This window comes from Crocodylus porosus, unplaced genomic scaffold (assembly GCF_001723895.1).
Source record: "Crocodylus porosus isolate Cpor-Errol unplaced genomic scaffold, CroPor_comp1, whole genome shotgun sequence".
In the NCBI taxonomy this organism is placed as follows: domain Eukaryota; kingdom Metazoa; phylum Chordata; order Crocodylia; family Crocodylidae; genus Crocodylus; species Crocodylus porosus.
Genome location: NW_017728918.1, coordinates 104,972,935 through 104,993,160, shown reverse-complemented (window position 1 = coordinate 104,993,160; position 20,226 = coordinate 104,972,935). Strand labels below are relative to the sequence as shown.

At 41.9% G+C, this 20,226-nt stretch overlaps 2 protein-coding genes across 5 annotated transcripts in view; one reads left to right on the top strand and one right to left on the bottom strand.

Moving 5' to 3' along the window:
* L3MBTL3 (l(3)mbt-like 3 (Drosophila)) overlaps positions 1-20,226 on the bottom strand; it is a 162,120-nt gene that overhangs the window by 141,068 nt on the left and 826 nt on the right. For 2 of the 3 annotated variants that reach the window (XM_019538023.1, XM_019538022.1), the window contains exon 2: positions 9,827-9,938. In XM_019538023.1, the coding sequence (XP_019393568.1) occupies positions 9,827-9,938 (112 nt within the window). Of the gene's footprint in view, positions 1-9,826; positions 9,939-18,913; positions 19,051-20,226 lie in introns of those variants that run through there. The other variant, XM_019538024.1, reaches the window with a different exon arrangement.
* TMEM244 (transmembrane protein 244) overlaps positions 18,928-20,226 on the top strand; it is a 74,432-nt gene continuing 73,133 nt past the window's right edge. Inside the window, exon 1 of one of the 2 annotated variants that reach the window (XM_019538026.1) lies at positions 18,928-19,009. In XM_019538026.1, the coding sequence (XP_019393571.1) occupies positions 18,979-19,009 (31 nt within the window). In that variant the 5' untranslated portion in view covers positions 18,928-18,978. The remainder of the gene's footprint in view (positions 19,010-20,226) is intronic. The other variant, XM_019538025.1, reaches the window with a different exon arrangement.

The window sequence follows — 20,226 nt, the reverse complement described above, 5'->3', positions numbered from 1 at the left end:
TTCCTAACTGCCCCCCCTACATCCCCGAGCAACTACAGAATAGCCCTCCCTGGTGATGACCCCTTCTTTCCACTGGGTATAAGCCTCCTTTTTAGCAAGGAGACATTCCCGGATTCTTTTGGTGAGCCACAGAGGCTTGTGTGCTCTCCTGCTCCCTTTGATCCTCGTTGGGATTACCTTCCTCTTGCTGCCTTTCCTCCGACATGGAATAGAATTAGCTTGTGCATTGAGGATCGCTTCCCTGAGGAGCAACCACTCTTCCTATTCTCCCCTCCCCCTGGGGTTGTGGTCCCTTAGGGCCTCATTGACAAGCCTCCTGAGCTTGTCAAAGTCAGCTTTCCTGAAGTGAAGGACTTCAATGTTGCTGACTGACTTGCCAGGTTTACGGCAGATGTTGAAGGTGATCAGCTCATGGTTGCTGTCACCCAGCTTCCCATTAATCCCTAGGCTGCCGATTAGGTCATCCCCCAGTAGCCAGTACCAGGTCAAGCAGCACTTTACCTCTCATTGGCCCATAGACTTCTTGGGTCAGGTAGAGGTCATCCCCACGTGATAGGAAGCTTTGTGACTGCTTGGATTTTACTGATTGATCCTCCCACGAGATGTCTGCGTAGTTGAAGTCACCCATGACAACCATGGTCCTGGAGCATACAGCCTCAGCCAGTTCCTGGGCAAACTCCTGGTCAATTTCTTGACTTTGGGTGGGAGGTCTGTGGTAGACTCCCACCGTTGTGTCCCCTGTGCCATGTGGCTCAGGGGACACTTAAGACACTGTGAATGTGGCTCAGAAAACTATACTTAGGGTTCATGCTTTATTTCAACCAGATGAATATTACAATTAATTGTAGTTGAATTACCCACATGCTTAACACAGTGCCCCAGCTGGGAGCATAGTGTAGCTACCCTCCCCTTTACTATGAAACAGCAATCTACTCACATCACAAGCCCCCACCTACATATGTACATATATGCTCATATAACTCTTTTAATGGAATTTAGATTAAAAAAATGTACCGGAATTTGTCCATACAACTTTAATTCTGTCTATTTGTGCACATGCATCACCAGTCACATCATCATTGCAATGTGATCACAAAGTATTTTTTCATAGGACCCCAGCCTTGTTTAGTACAAAGGCCAGTCTGCACAGAAAACAAGGCAGCTCTCTGTGTTTTTTAATTCATCCTTCAATTACCAGGCCCTGCTTTACCTGATCTATACAATCCAAAGCCTGCAATGCATGTTTTTTTTACTTATTTCTATTAAGCAACAAAAAAGGATGCTTATACAATTTTTTAGGTACTCCAACAATTTATAAATGTAACTCAAGGAGCATTAAAACAACACTTCATGGCTATCCAAGGTCCCTGAAGATTCTTCTAACCACTTCCTTGCCTTTAGAATAGAAGAATCCAGCCTCAGCATACAATCCAGCTGACTACCACCCTGGCAATTAGGAAAAGAAGAGACAGAGAGATAACCTCAACTAGGCCCAACCCAAGTTAGGACTCTATAAGTTAGAGCCAACACTAAGAGACCAACAACAGCCAATCTAGATCCCCTTACAGCTGGCATTCTTTTCTTAGAGATGCCATCTCAATTAACAAATTATTTCTTTTTGCACTAGTTTCAGTAGCTGAATGATTTTAATATGTCCCATGTGTGCTGAAAAAGATTAATGCCGAGGTCACAAAGACTTGGATAACACCATACATTCAAAAGGGAGGGCTGCAGCCACCTAATCAGACACAGCTGATAAAAACTTGAGAGAATTATTGTGGCAATGTAACTATCCAACAGAAGCTAAAAGCATAGGATCACCCCAAGGTTACAAGCTTTGTTTTTTAACATCAGATGCATGCCCATACATTCCCTCAAAGACACTCATATTACCTTCCTCCCATCTCATCTTCATTACCTCAGTCCTACTTGGGCTTACCTTCCACTAGTTAATACTCACCCTTCTCCCACTGTCACCTAGACATAGTTCCTTACTGTTTCTTTCCTGTAGTGCTCAATAACCACCATAACATATACAGAAACAGGAAACAACATATTGCTGCCCCAAGCTACAGCTTGGGACCTGGTTCCCTATTGCAGGCTGCAAATCTCCATCCTTCCGAAGAAAGCTCAAAGCTGCCAGCACTTCCTTCACTGCAGATATTGAGCCCTTCTACAGTGAGGACAGGTGCAGGCAGACAGCACCAGGGAGGGATGCTAAAGACAGTGCTGTGGTGGCTCACCACAGTTCCTTGCCACAAAATCTTCTGCTGCCCCAGGCCAGATCCAACCTCTTCCTGGGCTGGATCTGGCCCAAGGAGCATGGTTTGTTAACCCCAATGTAGAGGATTCACAGTCATTAATACATTTACCTTTGCTGAAAGCTCAGCCAGCATTAATATCTCCATTTTACCATGGGGAAACTGGAGACAAAGTTATTTGCCTAAAGCCACATAGTAAGTCAGTGGCAGAGCAAAAACTAGAACTTGCCCCCCTGATCTCCGAGTCTGGTCTCATTTATCCAGAATGGACTACATGAATGCCTGAAGCACTGGGCATCGAAAGTTCCTCTTGGCTGGAGTTAGGAATGGCAAATGCTCAACATTTCTGTATACTCAATGATATGTCTCTCAAGTTGGGATCCAGAAAATGAGGAACACAAAACCAGTGGCCATCTGCCAAAAGTTCATTCAATTGACTTGTTCAACATTGCATAGGAAGACTGTGGTAGAAGCAGGGGTAAGTCTTAACTTTCCTGTGTGGGATTCACCTGCATTAACCACAAAACCTGCAGCCCTCTGCCTTGTTTTCTATGTGTGTTCTGATGTCTATAGGAAACGAGGTAGGAAGAGTTCTACTTACTACACAAACCTGATCTATTGTTATTAGTAAGCTAAGAAAATTCAGTCTAGCCTGAAGTACTATAAGACGGGTATATAACTGATTAGATTGTTGTGATCAAAGAGCAGTCATCAATGGCTCAATGTCTAACTGGAAGGAAGTATTGAGCGGGCTTCCCTGGGGTCTATCCTGGGTCAAGTATCATTTAGTAACTTCATTAATGCCTTGGAGGATGTGACTGAGTGGACACTTTGCAAATATGCAGATGACACCAACCTGGCTGTGCAATGGTAAGAAATGGCTCCTGTGTTGATTAAAAGTGGGGGGGGTCCCCCATGAAAACAGGCCACACTTTGGCTGTACATACCTACACTGAAAGCTATTTCATTTGCAACTTGGCTAGAAATATCCCAAAACACACTACTTTACCCAACCACACTCATAGTCATGTTTGTTTTAAAGCACTAACTGCCCAGCCTTGTTTAATTTCAGCATTTTTTAGCCACCCTGTTTACTTATACCATTTTTTTACAGTTTAAGTAAACTGTATATAGCAACCTCAAATTGTATTCATGTAGCACAGTGCTGTTTAACTGGTAGCCTATGGGCTTAAGTTGTGTCCCCTGGGCTCTTGCCTAGCCACTGCTCTCCATAGTTCCCCCTCCTTCCTCTAGCTGCTGCTTCTTGCCCCTGCTCCAGGGGGTGAGACAGTGGGGAATTGTGCCTGTGCAGTGCAGCAATGGGGAAGGAGGAAGGGGGAGAAATGCAATGATGGGAAGGAGACAGCACTTGTCTGGGCACAGAGTATAGCAATGGGGAAGCACTAAGTGGAGTAGTGGGGGTTGCCTGGTGCAGCAGTGCAGGAGGTGTCTGTGTGGGCATGTGGTACAGCGAGGGGGTGGGAAGAGTATCTGTGCAGTGCGTAGTCTGGTGGCCTGTGCCTCATCTGGTGGAGCTGACACAGCATGCAGCTTCCACTGGTGAATTCCTCAGGGCATCTGGCCCCCAGGGGCTTCAGTGTTGAACAATCCTGATGTGGTATATTCCTGTTCACTTCGAAAGCACCAATTAACCAACAAACTTAAAGTACTCAATAAATTTTCAGTCACTGCATTTGGAAGCAATTTTAAATTATTACAGCTTTCAAATGTAATGAAAACACTTAAATCTTGATGTGATGGTGTTTCTGCAAGCATTCAGGATGAAGTGATTTAAAAAAAGCAGGGTACTTCACATTTACACATGCTCTTCTCCTCAGAAGTTATCAGCTCTTTGACCTTGCAGAGCAAGTAGAAAGCAGAGAAGTGTTTCAGATGTGCACACTACTTTTTCTACCACACGGAGGAGTGCTAAAGCCTGTAAATGTATCAGAGTGAAGTCACAGATTACACTTACAGTGAAGTTATACATTACAGATACACCATACTAAAGGTTCTTAAAATGCAAGCATCTGCAGGTTAAAGCTAATTAACTTATTCTAAGTACCCTCTGAGTGTCTCAAAGTTAGGCCACTTCAGGCAAGCGTTAACTCTGGGCCATGTTACCTAGTTTGAGTTATGGTAACTTCTGCTCCAAAGAGATAAAATGAGCAATCTGCAGTCTTCCAGTATCCCAGGATGAACAGCTTTCAGTCTACTATGACACCCAGAGCAGGAAAAGAGCCTAGGGGTCCTGGATCCTAGCCACACCCCTACTCAACAGCCCTCTAGTAGCAAGTCAAAGCTGTGCAGGCAAGAAACAGTATTAACCCTTAACGTGACAATGCTCACAGTATATTGTAACATTAACACTGCTTAACATTCCACAGTGTAACCCTTAGACCATACTAAATCCGTAGTATTTTCCATCCAAATATCTCGAGTTTAATAAACTTAGATTAAACGTCTCAAAAAATTAAACTTGATTAAAAACTGCACTCTTGCTCTTTTACAGATGTAGAAATTGACACACAGAAAAGAAGTCAGTGGCACAACTGAAAACAGAAGCCATAACACCTGACTCCCGCCCCTTATTTTAATCAAAAGACAATGTTTTAACTACATATTAACAAAATGATATTCCTGTTGGTAGTTTCAGAAATCTCTATATTACATTGTGTGCCACAAGAAAATATTCATAATGAGCAGCAGGCAAAAATTAAGAAAAGGTATTTGGCAAACATTTCAGAAATTCTAAATCACATTTTAATTTGATTGTATACTCCAAACACTTTTTTCTTATATTATCATGAACAAACAAATCAACATTTTTGTTCACAGAGAAGCTTGTATTCATGTAAACACAGTTATTTATGTGACAATCTGCATTCTCCTCCTAGAAAACACATTTGTGTCAGCTACTCTTGCCTGAACATCTACTGATGAAGCAAGTTATGGATACAGTAAAAAGAAAAAAAAAGAGTAAGGAAGAGATTTCTTTTAAAATAATAAAAAAATAATATAAACTGAATCATCTCAGGGTAGACAAACAAATGTGATGTGACCTAGATGATGAAAACCAAAGCTAAAATAGATAAGGTTCAACACTCAATTTTCAAAACAGCGCTCGGACATTTTATGAGTAATCCATCACTTGAAATGCACTCAAAACAAAACATCTGAATAATTCTGAATTTGTGAAAGATACCATCTGTTCACACCCACAAAAAAGCTAACAGAAAAAGGGCTAAATTCAAAAAAGCCCGTTTGCTGTGAATACTTTGACTATTGTTTATTATTTATTACAGTAGTGCCTATTAGTAATCAGTAAAGAATATAACTCTAGGTTTGTGTGTACTTTTCAAAATGAAAAATGACATAACATTTTTCTTCTTTCTATGATAATATCTATTAATGGTTAATATCCTACTGGAACAAAACAAATAAAACACTTTATGAAGAAATGGAAATGTACTCTAAATGACTGCTGTGTGTTATAAACTGTAACAGGGCAAGGACATTTTTATATATTTACCCAAATCGAAGATAGCTTCAACTTTAAGAAAACCCCCACCCCAAATTTTAGAAGACCCCCCCCCAGTAATTAGGCTGTTTACATGGAAAATTATAAATTTTAAAGTATAAATGTTCCGTGTAAAGGATCTAATTATTGAAGAGTCATATTAAATTAGTCCCACCCACTGCAGCAGTGGGGAAAGCAGTGGCAGAGGACAAGTAAAGGGGAGGCAAGCAGCCTAATCCCAATCCCTTGTCCCCCCGCCTACCCTTCACCACTTCCCACCTCCTGGTGTCTGCCTCCCTTCCACCTCTCCCCCCACCCCCTACCCTACAACTTGATCTCCAGTGCCTGCCCCAGGCCTGGGCTTGGCCAGGATGCTGTAGCTGCAGCGCCCAAGCTAGTGCCACAGCCAAAGCTGAAGCCAAACCCAAACCCAAAGCCAAAGCGATAGCAACTCCCTGACACTGTGTGATCTCCCCAACACTCCCTCATGCCTTACACCACGCAATTTCTCCCATACTCCCACACACACTCCTCCCCTCCCCCATACCATGCTCCCTTCACAGTCTCCCCTACACTGCCCAGCCTTCCCCCACTACACAAGCCACCTTGAGCCACCCTAGCCCCAGCCAAAAAGCAGCAGCAGTGCTAGCTACAACCCTCAACCCAGCTCCGGCAGCGGCCAAACACAGCTCCAGGCCCATTTCCAGCCCAAGCCCCAGACTTGGGGCCAGAGCTGCAGCTGCTGCCTTCCCCAGGTTGGTACTTGAATGCAAGATGAGGCTTTTTATTTCCCTATGTTGAAGGGGGTGGGGATCTCATCTTGGATTCAAATAAATACAGTAAGTTCAGACCACATCAATTAAACACTGCCTAATAAGTAACCCTCTTCTTAGACCAAAGCTGAGTAAAAGTGTCCAAAATAACATTCCTTTCAATTCCCAGTTTCACATTTATTAACAGTCATATGAAGCATGTCAAGAATGGAAGGTCTTAAATCTTTTTTTTCCATTTGGATTTTCTATTTTCATTAGAAAGGTAAGCTTTCTCTACAACTATATTCTTCTAAGACGGTACACATAAAGGGAAAATAGATACTCTAGAAGTTTCTCAATTAGTGCAGTATTAATCTGATAGTAAAGGATGCAGAACTTGCTTTCCAGAGTAACTCAGAACTCCTTATATCATTTGCTCGATCACTTTCTGTTCTGGGCATATTTTCCCCACTGTTGTAATTCTTAAGAGCTCTTAAATCTTGCTGTTGCCTCTTCATCTGTTCCTTGGTTAACCACAAGGTCAGTGACTGACCAAGCCATGCCTATCTGGTCTGTCTTCTAGCATCCTAATCTCATGCCATTACTAGTTAAGTTTATAGAATTTCACTACATATACTGTAACTTAGTTCTTCAAATACTTTTTTATTAGATCTTCATTCAGCTCTACCCATCATTCTTCAAACCCAACAATGTCTCTGTACTTCATTTTCAAAAGTATTTAGCTGTCTTTCTTCCTTTAGTACATATTCAGATCGCAGGCTTGTAAAACAGGTTTTATAACCATTTCGTAAATCTGAAGTTTGGTCTTTGTCAACTGAGCAAGAGTTCATTTTCTCTCTCATGAAACAACTACTGGCAACCAATGCTATAAACTAGTGATATCTTTGTTTAGTGTTGGATAGGTAAGCTTGCCCAATATCTTTCTATCAGTTTTTAAACCCATATTTGGTTTTATCTTCATTTATCCTAAACACATTCTACTTAAAGCGTTCTTAAAGCCTACAATCATCTTTTGTACCATTATTTCTGTCTACCCAAATCATCAAGTGCAAAACATTGGGGCAGGCTATTTACATTTTGTAATGATCCTTTCCAAACGTGCATTAAAGATTATCAGGGATAGTTTACGTTCTTAACCATCTTTATTTAGAAGCTGGCTTACAGCCTGAAAGTGAGCGTTTATAATCTTTTCAAAACCTTTTTGTTTTTTAAACTTTTACTCTAACAACTCTAAATGTTTTTGTCAGGCATACACATACAGTCTTTCTTTCAATGCTACTCTCGGCTTCAGTAAACAATGAGTTCCATAGGCTAACTGTGCATTGTGTGAAAATGTACTGTGTGTCACATTTGCTGTCTTTCAGTTTTACTAAATATCCATTTGTTCTTGTACTACAAGACAATGTGGATAGAATGGCATGATCTACCTTCTCTGTTATTTATTTTAATAAATCTTTCTTGTGACAATTATTTATCTCTCTCCTACATTCAGGAAAACATAACAGTCATCAAAAGCTTATACTTTAGACCAATTATTGGACTTAAGCACACATTTAAGCAAATGCTTACCTGAATAAGGAAATATTTAAGTGCTTTCCTGAACTACTCTCTTTATATGCAAGTTTTCCATGTCTCTATATATTGTTGCCCAGCAGCTGTTCCCTCTCTCTCTGTTTCTGCTCTATATCTTTTGAGATAAGGTGACTGGAACTGAATATATCAGCTCAGTTTGTAACACTGACTTATAAAACATCAGTCTAATGGATTCTGCGTTATAACTTATTTATCCTGAATTTACCTACTGGCTGCTTTTAGAGCACTTCACTTCAACAGCAGAACACCCCAACCTTGATGAGGCACCCAAAGATAAAGTTCTTCAACCCATGGACATCAATGAATGGCTTCCTGAGACCCCAAATGAACTCTAAAACACCTTATCAATGCCCATCAAAATAGAAATACTGTATGTGAAAAACTCTACTTTTACCAGTAAAAACTATGTAAACGATGGCCTCAGATAGCATATCTTTGGTTAACACAACTGAAGTCATTCAACAAGCAGTCCCAAAAGCTTAAATAACAGTTTTGACAGAAAAAAAAATCATAAATATATAGGTGATCTTTGACAAATATTTTTATTTTCAAAAATATTTAAATAGTAAATATCCCAATTATCATAATAAACTATAACAGTGGCTTCTACTCTGAAAGGAAATAATATACAAATCCTACTCAGACTTTTTAAATGTTCCAACCTTCAGGACTATACGCTTTATACACACTGGGCATGTCACCATAGCTCATTACTATGGCAATGTAGTGTCATCAGGCATGAACCATGATGCCAACACTACTGCGCAGTAGCAACGAGCTACTGCACAGTAGCTCATTGCTACTGTCCAACAACTGCTAAAAATAGCCAAGCAGTGTCGGAACCGCGCAGTCATTCAGTACTTGCTTAAGCACTAAAGTACTAAATGACTGCACAGTAACTGGCATTACTGCAGTTATGATGCCACTTGGCTAGTTTTAGCAGCGTCATGGCTTGTGCCCACCTTCATGGCATCGCTGTAGCGATGTAACATCTCATGTAGATGTGCCCAGTGTGTATAAAACGAATAGCCCTAAGCGTTGGAACATTTAAAAAATATGAGTAACACTTGTGTATTATTTCCTTTCAAAGTAGAGTTAGTTTATTATGATAGAGGGATATTTGGTATTCTTGCTTAAACAAGTACTAAATGACTGTGCAGTCATCTGCACGTGTAGACACGCCCACTGCTAGTTACTAACCACCCACCCAACTTTTATGCAGGTCTTTCACACAATGAGACACGGAAAAACAATTCAAAAAAAGATACTATATGACCACAAAAATGACAAGTTACAGCATTACCTTTTTGTTACTTAAACTGAAAAGACTGAAAATTGACAATATTACACTGAGCACACTGTTCAGTCTAAGCTTCTGATTTGATCTTTGATTTAAAATGTATTAGTGCTAATTCTGTATGTGTATATGGTAGCTGCCATGTCGGTAAACATTATAATGGAATCAAGACCTTTCATAGCTAAAAGCATGTTCTTTTTCCTTAACCTGAAGAACCAGACTTATAATTCACAGTTGTAAGGACTCATATCTTCCACAGATGAAGCACAGAGACCTCTACTACACATACTGACCAGTGAGTTACATGTATTCCCTTTTCCCTCTGCACTTATCAAAATAACATTTTATTACATTTATTCAAAATATAAATTTCTTATCTTACCTTCAGATCACTTCCTGGCAAAGTACCTATGCCATCCTTCCAGTCCATAACACTAAATACATCAAACTCTTGGCCACTTCCACTTGAGGCAGATTCATTCATGATGCATGCACTGGAAAATAAATTGGAAATATGAAAATGCTAACAACAATTTGATGTTCAAATTCACGGACATTTTTTCAAGCATACTCTTCATAATTAATATCAAACTGCCCTGCACTCACACCTGCATTGCCCAAACCCTGCTTTTCCAATGTGCTTTAAACATGAGTTAACATCATGAAACACAAGGAGAAAATCTTTTGGAATCCTTTTAAAAGTAATACCAGAAGTCTATCCACCATTCCTTATTGAGGCTGAACTGGAGGGTTATCAGAAAATTTGAATTGTAAATAAGCTCTCACGGGAAAAAGTATCATTTTTTGGGAAAGCAAAACACAAACACAGTCTTTAATAAGTATGTTAAGAACTGATTAAGAGAACTAGCTTGTTCTTAATATCTAGTAATATGTTTAGGCAGGTTCCTTATCCAACTCCAAATTAAACCTCTTGCTTGAAATTGGCATAGTTTTGCTGGATGACTCAGGGAAAAAAAATCAAATATTTATGGATGTGAAGATTCACAAAATATTTTATACAAATATATTTATTTCAATTATATACATTGCTCGTACAGAGTGGATTCCTGTCTTACTGGACTTAATTTTACTAGATCTCTTTTTACTTCACTGTAGTGGAGCCAGAAGACAAAAGATCTGTTTACCTTTATAAATAATGGATTTCAATGCCCTTTCCTGCTGGAGGAGTTTCTCTCAAATCAGTAACACAAGCAATAACAGTTATACACCACTTGTCACTGTTCCCTCATTGTAATCCACTGCCCTTACAATCACAAAAGGGTCATCAGTTACATTCAACTGCAAAAAATGCTAGCAGCCATTTGTCAAGAAAGGCTGTTAACTTTTCCTCCTCTTGCAAACCTAAGAATATTAGCAGTATGGGCCTGTGCTTGATTTTGTCTGTTTCACATGAAAACAAAGTCAATTTAAGTACTTCTGTGCTCTGCACAACAGCAAAATTAATAATTTGTAGCAGACATGTTAGCTTATCCTTTAGTTTACAAACAATTCCATTAGCAACTTAATTTTTCCTCAAGTGTATTTAATACTCATATTTGTATAAAATATTTTTGAGGTAAATAAACATTTTGAGAGTCTCTAGAATTCACTTCCTGCCTTTTGACACTATTTCACCTACACTCTTCCTACAGAATGTTTGCAAACGGTTTGTTAAAATGATCAATATTTGAGCATCAAAATATTAGTCAGTTTTGTATTTGAGCATGTAGGTCATAAGGTACTGTTTCCATTCCCCAACTGTTTGAAAACTACTTGTAGAAGTTACCTTGGCTTAAAGGTTCAAAACCCACTTCCTGCAAATATTCACCTAAAAAATCTAATGTTTCCATAAATGTTAGTCTAAGCAAATTTATTCACTACACCAGTAACAGAAAGCAGATGGAAGAGAGGTGTGAACACAACAGAAATTAATTCAGCTCTGCTGAAAGTTTCTAAGTAAAAAATTGCAAGAGAACAATGTTTCAAGACACTAAACTAGTTCTGCTATAGGAAAACTATTCCATTTCAGTTTGGGCTTTTTAATTTGTAAAATCAGTCTGAGCAACTGAATTAGGTCAAAATTTTACATCTGTCTTTCCCTTAGAACTGGACATTATGATATTTAAAGTCTCCACTTCTATGTCCCCAACTGTGATTGTAGCCTTTTCATTTCTACGTTTCCCTCCAATTTTCTAACAAAAATGCTGTTAGAATTTGATTCTGCCACCTTTACCCTCTTACTTTATTACAGTGTTTCTCAACCAATGTGCCACAGCACAAAAGTGTGCCGTCAGAAATGAACAGGTGTGCTGCAAAATTTTGCCGTGACAATGAGCTACAATGAGCTACAGTAGGTATGAGGATGGGGAATGCTTTAACAGGTGTGCCGCGGAAAAATTTTATTAATGTAAGTGTGCCTCGGGCTGGAAATTGTTAGGAAGCACTGCTTTATTAACAGTCTCACTGAAAACACACCACCAGCAAGAGACTGTGGGCATAATCAGGACCTCAGTGAGGAATTATCTTGCTGGGATCGTTTGACCGTAGCTGACTTCCTGCACCTGGGGCAGGCGGATGGACCCAGTGATATTCTGAGGTCCCTTCCAGCCCGAATGAGATCTATGAAATCTATGAATCAGTATCATGAAGAAAACATGTGCGTTCATCAGACCCACGTGATAGATGGGGCTCAAAGATGAGAAAGGGGCCCCAAAGAGGACCTTTTGACAAAACCTTACATCGTTTTTGAACAACTGAATTGGCAAGATGAAACGGATGATTTTTAAGAAGCTTTTCTTAACTTCAATTATTCCACATAAAAAGGTGTAAAAAACATGCCCTAGGTGCATATATAATTATTTTCTAAGTACCAGTAAACAAACACCATCTCAATATAAACTAAAAATTCCCAGACCTTCAGGGACTGTCCTTTGACCCCCTCACCTTCAACATCCCTCATCTGAAGGTCAACAAATATGAGTTGTTTGCCTAAAGAAAAAAGTGAAATCCAAGGCTAAGCCCCACTAAGAATCCCATCTCCAACATGCAGATTTATCATTCAAGACAGACTCAGTGGATCTAAAATGTGACAACCATAAAGGAACAGGAAGTCTCTCAGAAAAACATGACCAAAACCCATAAATGCCTAACTAACTTGGATTGTATCTGGAAACAAGATGAAAGCTAATGTCCTCGCCTTCTACATGAATGCCTTAGCTAAGCTTCTCTCTGAGCTGAACTTTCAAGTAATCATAAAATATCCCTTTGCTTAAAGCACATTGCAGTAATCCAATCTATAGGTTTATTTGTTATAGTGCAAGTTGTTCCAATTGCTCCCACTGAAAAAATGACAATGGAAAGAGGCCATAAGGATTGCAGCGGCTTGTTTCCTCCAGAGAGACAGCACCTCAGGTGAGAGGGTGACAGTGGTTACAGCAGTGTCCTTAGAGTCCACTTGTTGTACTCTCAGCACTGAAAACACTCTGTAACAGTGTCATTTGAAGAGAATGAATTAGGGAAGAAGGAAACCTAAAACCTAAATCTATTTATCCTTGACATGTATTTAAAGAGAAAAAAGTAAAGAGAATATTGACCATTTAAGTCTATAGGGTAATGTTTGTTCTCCTCAAACAAGCCACATACATTTTAATTTGATTACCGCTATCAGTCCACTGCTGCCTAAAGCAATAATGAATACATTTTGTAGACTTGGCAGTTTGGCAAGAGTAAAAAATGGAGGGACCAAAACATAAGGTTCAGGGTGAAAACCAACATTCATTATTGTTTTTCCTTTTTTTAAAAACAATGAACCTAACCTCATAGGTACAATTTGTACTTTTACCCACTGGTTCTCCTTTCAGACTTCACGGCTGTCCTCTTTGCATGGTGAAAGAACACCAGGAAACCAGTATTAGATTTCCCAGAGATGGCTGCATTTCACAAAATATCTGCCTCTAGATTTCTGGAGGCTGAACATAAACAGTATTTGTACACATGCTTGTGCTGCAGCACCGGTGCTGTGGTGCATGCATATGTATAAATGGTGAAATGCATGGAAGCGCTGAGAAAATGGCAGCAGCGTACTTTTGAACTAAGACACATTAAAAGTATTTTAGTTCAAAAGTGCACCGCCACCATTTTCTCAGCACTGACATGCATTTCTCCATTTATACAAATGCATATGATGCAGAGACACAGCGCAGGGCACATCAGTTCACATGCAGAGCAGACTTGATTAATCAAGTCTCCTCCAATGCGCTGGATCTCCGGCACATTGGCGCAGACAAATTAATGTATATAAATGCCCACTGAGGATGAAACATCTGAGACTGGCAGGTCTAAACTATTTCCTCTACCCAAAATGGTAAAAGGCTAAACTATTTCTTCTACCCAAAATGGTAAAAGGAAAAAGAAACAGACAATTAAAGAAATTATGACAGGAATGAATAAAAGAAAAACAAAGAATAAAATCACATATTGCGCCTAAAACATAGCATATTGAAGGCTATGGTGGGCTTTATCTAATTTTCATTTTCATTTTCTCATTCAAAGCTGTGATTTGTTTTATTGGAATAATGCAACACTCCTTTTGCAAATCCTATCCATTACTTTATCGAAGAAATCAAAGATTAGGTAAACTTTGGCTGCAGTACTGCATCCAACTTAAGCCCAAAGCAGGGTGATGTAAAAGTTAGGATACAGAATCAAGAGCTAAGTATGCCAGTTTTAAAAGCCTGAGCCAAAGTTTATTGAAGTGACAGATCATCTGACCCCAGCACACTTTCCTGCCCAGGGCAGGGGGTCAGACTCAGTGATCTAATAGGTCCCTTCCGGCCCTGAAATCTATTAAGTCAATGGGAACCCACCCCTCTTCTACTTGAGTAGTGTGTGCTCATAGGTCTTAGGCTAGAAATAGACCTTGCCAAATGAAGCGGATCAGCTGTGCCACAACATGTCATGGCACAGTTGATTCCTTTCACTGGGCAAAACAAATTGCCCCTTGTCTTGCCTACTGACTGTGTGGGACAAAGGACAATACATTCTCCTGGGGCTTTGGGGGCCTGATCCTGCAAACCCCAGAAAATCCCCAAGAGTGCCAGCCCAGCTTTACCCGCTTACCCAGACAGGTTCCTGGAGTTCCCAGAGCTGGGTTTGGGTAAGGAGGGAAAGTCTAGTTTTCCCTCCTTACCCAGACCCATCCCAGACTCTCTAGAGACCCACCTGGATAAGTGGGGAAAGTCAGGCTTTCTCCACTTATCCACAGACCTGCCTCTGGGATCTACAGGGACTCATCTGGGTAAGCAGGGTAAGTTGGGCTTTCCCTGATTACTTACAACACCATTATTCAACCCATGGGTTGCAACCCAAAAGTGGGTTGCCAGGCTATACGACAAGGTCACAAACAAACTTAAAAAATGGATCAATAAACTTTAAAAATGGATTCTCCTTTAAAGGAGAAAACCGTGGGAAACCATGGCTACTCCCTCACAGGCTGGCAGAGTTCCAGTTTGCAAAGGGATGCTTGAGGCCCCCCCATTCCCCACACATCCACCCACTGGGAGTTGGGGGAAAAGGGTAGCAGGTTGGGAGTGAGGGGCTTCGGCAGGGCCAGGGGGCTGTTTCCTACTTAAACTATTTACTGGGCTGGAACTAGCCATCCATGTTTACAAATGGGTCCTAGTACAGAAAAGGTTGAGAACCATTGACCTAGACCACCCCAGTGGTCTTCATAAGTGGGGAACACTGACTTCCCCACCTACAGAGAGGTGCCCCAAGATACCACAGTCTGCCTCTCTGTAAATGAAGAAAGCCAAGCAGGCGCTCTGGGGCAACTGCCTGAGGCAAGCCAGAGACTGCAGGCAGGTCAGGCTGCCCACACTCTCCCACCACAGAGTTAATAGGTGTTGGCTGTAATAAAGCTGCACAATTTATTACTACCTTTTGTTGCATCACTAATTTGCTTCTGATATGGTGCAACAAAGGGTAGGGACTTCTATTTGCTTACCACTTATGCTGCCATAAAAATGTTTATGGATGTGCAAATGCGACATTGAATGATGTCTGTTTCTAGCCTTAGAGAAATTACTGTATCTATCTCAGTTTGCCATCTAAAAACGTTATATCCATTAAAAATCGCAGAATCTGTTTGAAGCAGTGCTTTACGTCTTAAACCTATTTATATAAACTTTCTATTTTATACCTATTTAATATATTATTAAAATACACAAGTATCTGAAATAAGACTGTTTGCTTTCTTTAAAAAAACATTCATCTTTACCAACTGAGACAATAAGAAATGCACACTCACAGAACAGTTACTTAATAGGAATGATAGAATTAAAAATTAGAGCTCCATTATTTGGGAAATTCTCCATTTAAATATTTCAAGCAAAGAAATATGAAGGAATGTGTCAGTTAAACCTACAAGCATTGTAGGGTTATGTTCGAAATGTGTCAGAAAGCAATAATAAATGGAGAATGCCAGCGAGTGCTTCAAAGTCCACATTTAAAAACTGTACCTAGCATCTACTTGAGTTTTGATAATTTAAGCTATTACCCCATGCAATTTACAAGGAAGTTGTATATGTGATTTTAAACCAGCAAGTGGACCCAAGGCATCATGGATACTCAGCAATGTTGACTATAGACAAAGGATGTTATTTATTTCAAGGGACAGGCATCATTGAAATAACAGTGACAGTTGTCAAACCTTGCTGTTCCCAAAGTCAGAGTGACAGGAGATAATACACTATCCTGAGGAAAGTTAAAAAATCTGCGCTATGAGGTTCTCAAAGCCACATGCAATAGCATCTACATTCCCACTATCAAGAGGGACCTCTCTCCATTGTAGTCCTCCTCCCAATACTGAATTGTATCCTTGCCTTTCCCTGGCCAGCCAATGCACAGCGGAACTTGACCCAGCTGTCCTGTGTGCTGACTAATGTAAAACTACAACAAACTGGAATGTATTTCATATTTCCCACTCTTCAAGAATTTTCTTTCATTTTTTTTGTGACTTAAAGGAACACCGTCAACTTGGGAGGGAGGAAAAAATCAGACCTCTTGTTAAATTAAAATTGCTGCAAACACCATGGTAAATTACTGCATTCAGAAGAGAATAAAAAATACTTCTTTCTTGCAGTTTGCATATTTGACAGTACTTTGTAATCATTTAGTTTTGTTATTTTTCCCTTTTTATGAAGCTTTTTAGTAGAGCAACAAAGGAGATTAGCCATTTAAAAAAAAGGAATTTATGATGGTTAAACCATCAACACTAGCAAAGGGACTAAAGGGCAAAGAAAAAATAAGAAAATGTTAACTCGTTAAACTGACTACATTTCAGGTTGATACACTTTTAAATACTATTTCTTCCGCTCTTTTTCTGTTCATTTTATTTTAGATATTTCTTCTTTCCTCTTTGCTGTATTCTCTAGGGGCACCTCCATATATATGTACCTATTTCTCAGCATATTCTCTTAAACTCTTTCCCCACAGATGGTCTCAGGCTGTCAGAAAAAATAAAGCCAATTTTTTCTGGTAGAGGTACATCCACACCAGGCCTAGTAAAGGGGTATGATGCTTTTGCTAGTACACCTACACTTGAACTGCTGCATTGCTGCTAGAAAATCTTCTAACAAGAATATTAGAAATCAGTTATTTACATGTGTTTGTAGAGCTGGTAAAGAACAGAGGACCCCACTCAGGGTACACAGGCACATAGCTGGTGTATGTGAATACAGTCTAGAACGTGCAGGTGGTCATGCAGCCTACACTAGTCTCCTACACTTTTTTAAAGTATAAGTACAGCACCATAGTAACAAAGCTTACCCAGTACAAAGTTATCCTACCAATGTAAGTCTATCACTGGTGGCCCTTATTTCATTTACTGAGACCTTGTGCCCCAACCACAAAATATTTCATTTGCACTACTTGACCTAGCATGTGCTGTTATTGTCTACAAAGCCCTGCCTGAGGGGAAATTTAATCTGATCAAATCATAGCTCCAAGTAAAATAGCTTTAAATCCTGTTCATTAGTTTTTCGTAATTCTTTGCACCAAATGGCCAAGTTTTATAGTAAACTTCTGCCTATTTCTATTTGTTCCCTCCCAGAGGTGGTACGGTCACCCACCCTAGCAATCTTCAAAAAAAAAGCCTCTCAATGCCCACCTTGCTGGGGTCATCTAACCCCAGCTGTCTTTCCTGCCCAAGTGCAGGGAGGCTGGACCCAATGATCTGTAAGGTCCCTTCCAGCCCCTGAAAACTATGAAACTATGAAACTGAACTCTCTGGAGTGTGGTTTTTGAAGTTCTGATACTGTACTTTATCTTACTTATATGAAAACTTCATGCTTAGGACACATGAACACCCCATAGATAATTCCACTAAACAATCATCTGGCCATTCCCCCTAACAGATTAATCACTCCTTTTCCTCTTTTGCCCACTGTGACCATTTCATATCTACCACTGAGTGGTTAATTATGAATCCCGAGCTCTTGGATCTTAACAGTGACTTGATTACTGAATTTATAAACTTTTCCTTCTGCCACATAGTTTTCAGCAGCCCCAGCTTTTGAAGTGTTCAGACAGTTACTTCACAGGTTCAATCACTCCTGTCTTCAAAATCACTGTATTATATAGTCATTGATCCTCAGAGCCCATCTTCCCTCCGCACACCACTCCTCTGTCTTAATTAGGAATGGTAGAGATGGGCAAATGGATTAACCCACAAAAGAAAGTCATCCTCTCAACCAGCAAACCTCCTGCTCTCTGCACACACAACAGGTGATGTTCAATTAAACTCAGCAAGTCAGAAGAAAGTAGATGTTCAGCATGCAGTCACTTTTTATACAGAGAAAAGGTCTCGAGACCTTTAAAAACACACTTCTGGATAAAAGAGTTCCTTGACTTAATGGGTGTGACATGCCACAAGCAAGCAAATTAAGTTTAAGCCAAAATTCATAACAAGTAAAACAGCCAGCCCAAAGACATGACAGTTCTATCAACAAGTCACTTGCTCCAGTCATTAAAAAAAAAAACAGACTGTACAAACACAGTTGAAGATACACTGCCAAGAATGCCAATAACCCCGAGCTGTCAGGGTTTAAACAAGATGACTTACTGACTTCCATCTCTCTTTTCTCTTGGGTGGAAGTTAATATTAACCTAGTCAGCCAAGCTTCTGGGAATCAGATCATTTTCCTGTGTTAAGGAATCGGTCTCAACTGCATTCAAAGTTGCTTTAGAAATGCTTTTACTGCTTTTCCGGATTAAATTGGGGTGGGAGGGAAAAATCAAGGTTTGTAACAAAAAGTGGATTCAAAATCTTGCCCACTTAAAGCACTGGTTGCTGCCTTATAAACCCCGCTATGCACCGAGGACTGAACAACCCTCAAAGCGGCCAGGGTGCCCGAGGGAAAGGCAAAACCGGGACTGCCCTGCACGAGACAAATGGAGGAATCAAACTCACTTCCTAGTCCGACCTGCTGCTAACGGGCCCGAGTCACCACCCAAAACAGCCGAGCCTCCGAAGGGATGAAAGAACCGGGGCCTTCCTGGCTGCCAGGTACCTTCAGGGCCCAGATTTGCAGGAAGCGCCGACACCCCGCGCCTCAGGGCACTGCAAACGCGCTGCTTTGCAGGGCGACCCGCGGGGCACGGCCCCGCTCCTCCGGGGACTCCCGGCTCGGCGGGGGGCTGGGGACCGACCCGCCGCCAGGGGTCCCCCCGCGGCCAGCTTTGGCGCCCGAGCTTTGCAATTATTAGTATTATTTTTTGCTGCTGCACTTGAAACTTTCCGGAGCGGCGGGTGCGGACCCGGCCGACCCGCGGGAGACAAAAGCCGCTCGCACTGCAGGCCCCCAGCGGGAAGCGCTCGGGGGAGCTCCCGGCCCGGCCCGGCCCGGCCCGGCCGCGCTGCGGAGGAAGTTGCACAAGGAGGCGCGGGCTCCGCTTGTTGTTTACCGCGGCCCCGGCTGCAAGAACACCCCCCTCCCCCCCTGCACGGGGCTGCGGGGGGAGCCGCGCCGCGCCCGGGCCGGGGGCTTCCGCGCCGCAACTTTTCTCTCACGCTGCCGCGTGCAGCCCGCGCCCCCTGCCCCGCATCGGCGCCCCCCACAACAAGTGTGCGCGCGTGTATAGGTATATGGACATGTGCGTGCGTGCGTGTGTGTATATGGACATGCGTATGTGTGCATAGGTGTGCATGTGTGTGCGCTCGCGCGTGTGTGCATGCATGTGTCGGTGCGCGCGCGTTTGTGTGTGTGCGTGTGCATACGCGTGTCCGTGCGCGTGTGTGTGCAGATCTGTGCGCGTGTGCGCGCGCGCGCGCGGGCGGCTGGGGACGGATCCCGCCCTGCGCTGCACCGGCTGCAGGAAGCGCCGCGACTGGGGAAAAAAGAAAGAAAGAAAGAAAGAAAAAGGGGGGGAAAAGTGGCGCCTCTCCCCTCCCTTCCTGCAAAAGAATAAATACCAATAACCTCCGCCCCGCGCGGTCCCCGCGCCCCGGCCCGACCGCAGCGGGGCCGGGAGCGACACGCACGCAGCGGGCGGGCGCGGCCCCCGAGCGCGCATTTGGGTGCCCGCCGCTGCACACGCACACACACCCGCGCACACGCACGCCCAGCGCCCGCACAGCCCGCAGAGGAAAAGCAAGCAGCAAACCGGGCCGCGCGTGTGCGCGCGCGTGTGTATATGTGTGCGTGCGTGTGTGCAAAGTTTCCCCAAAATGGCGGAAATGGGGGAGCCGCGACTATTTTAAATAGCCCTCCCCGCCGGCTCGCC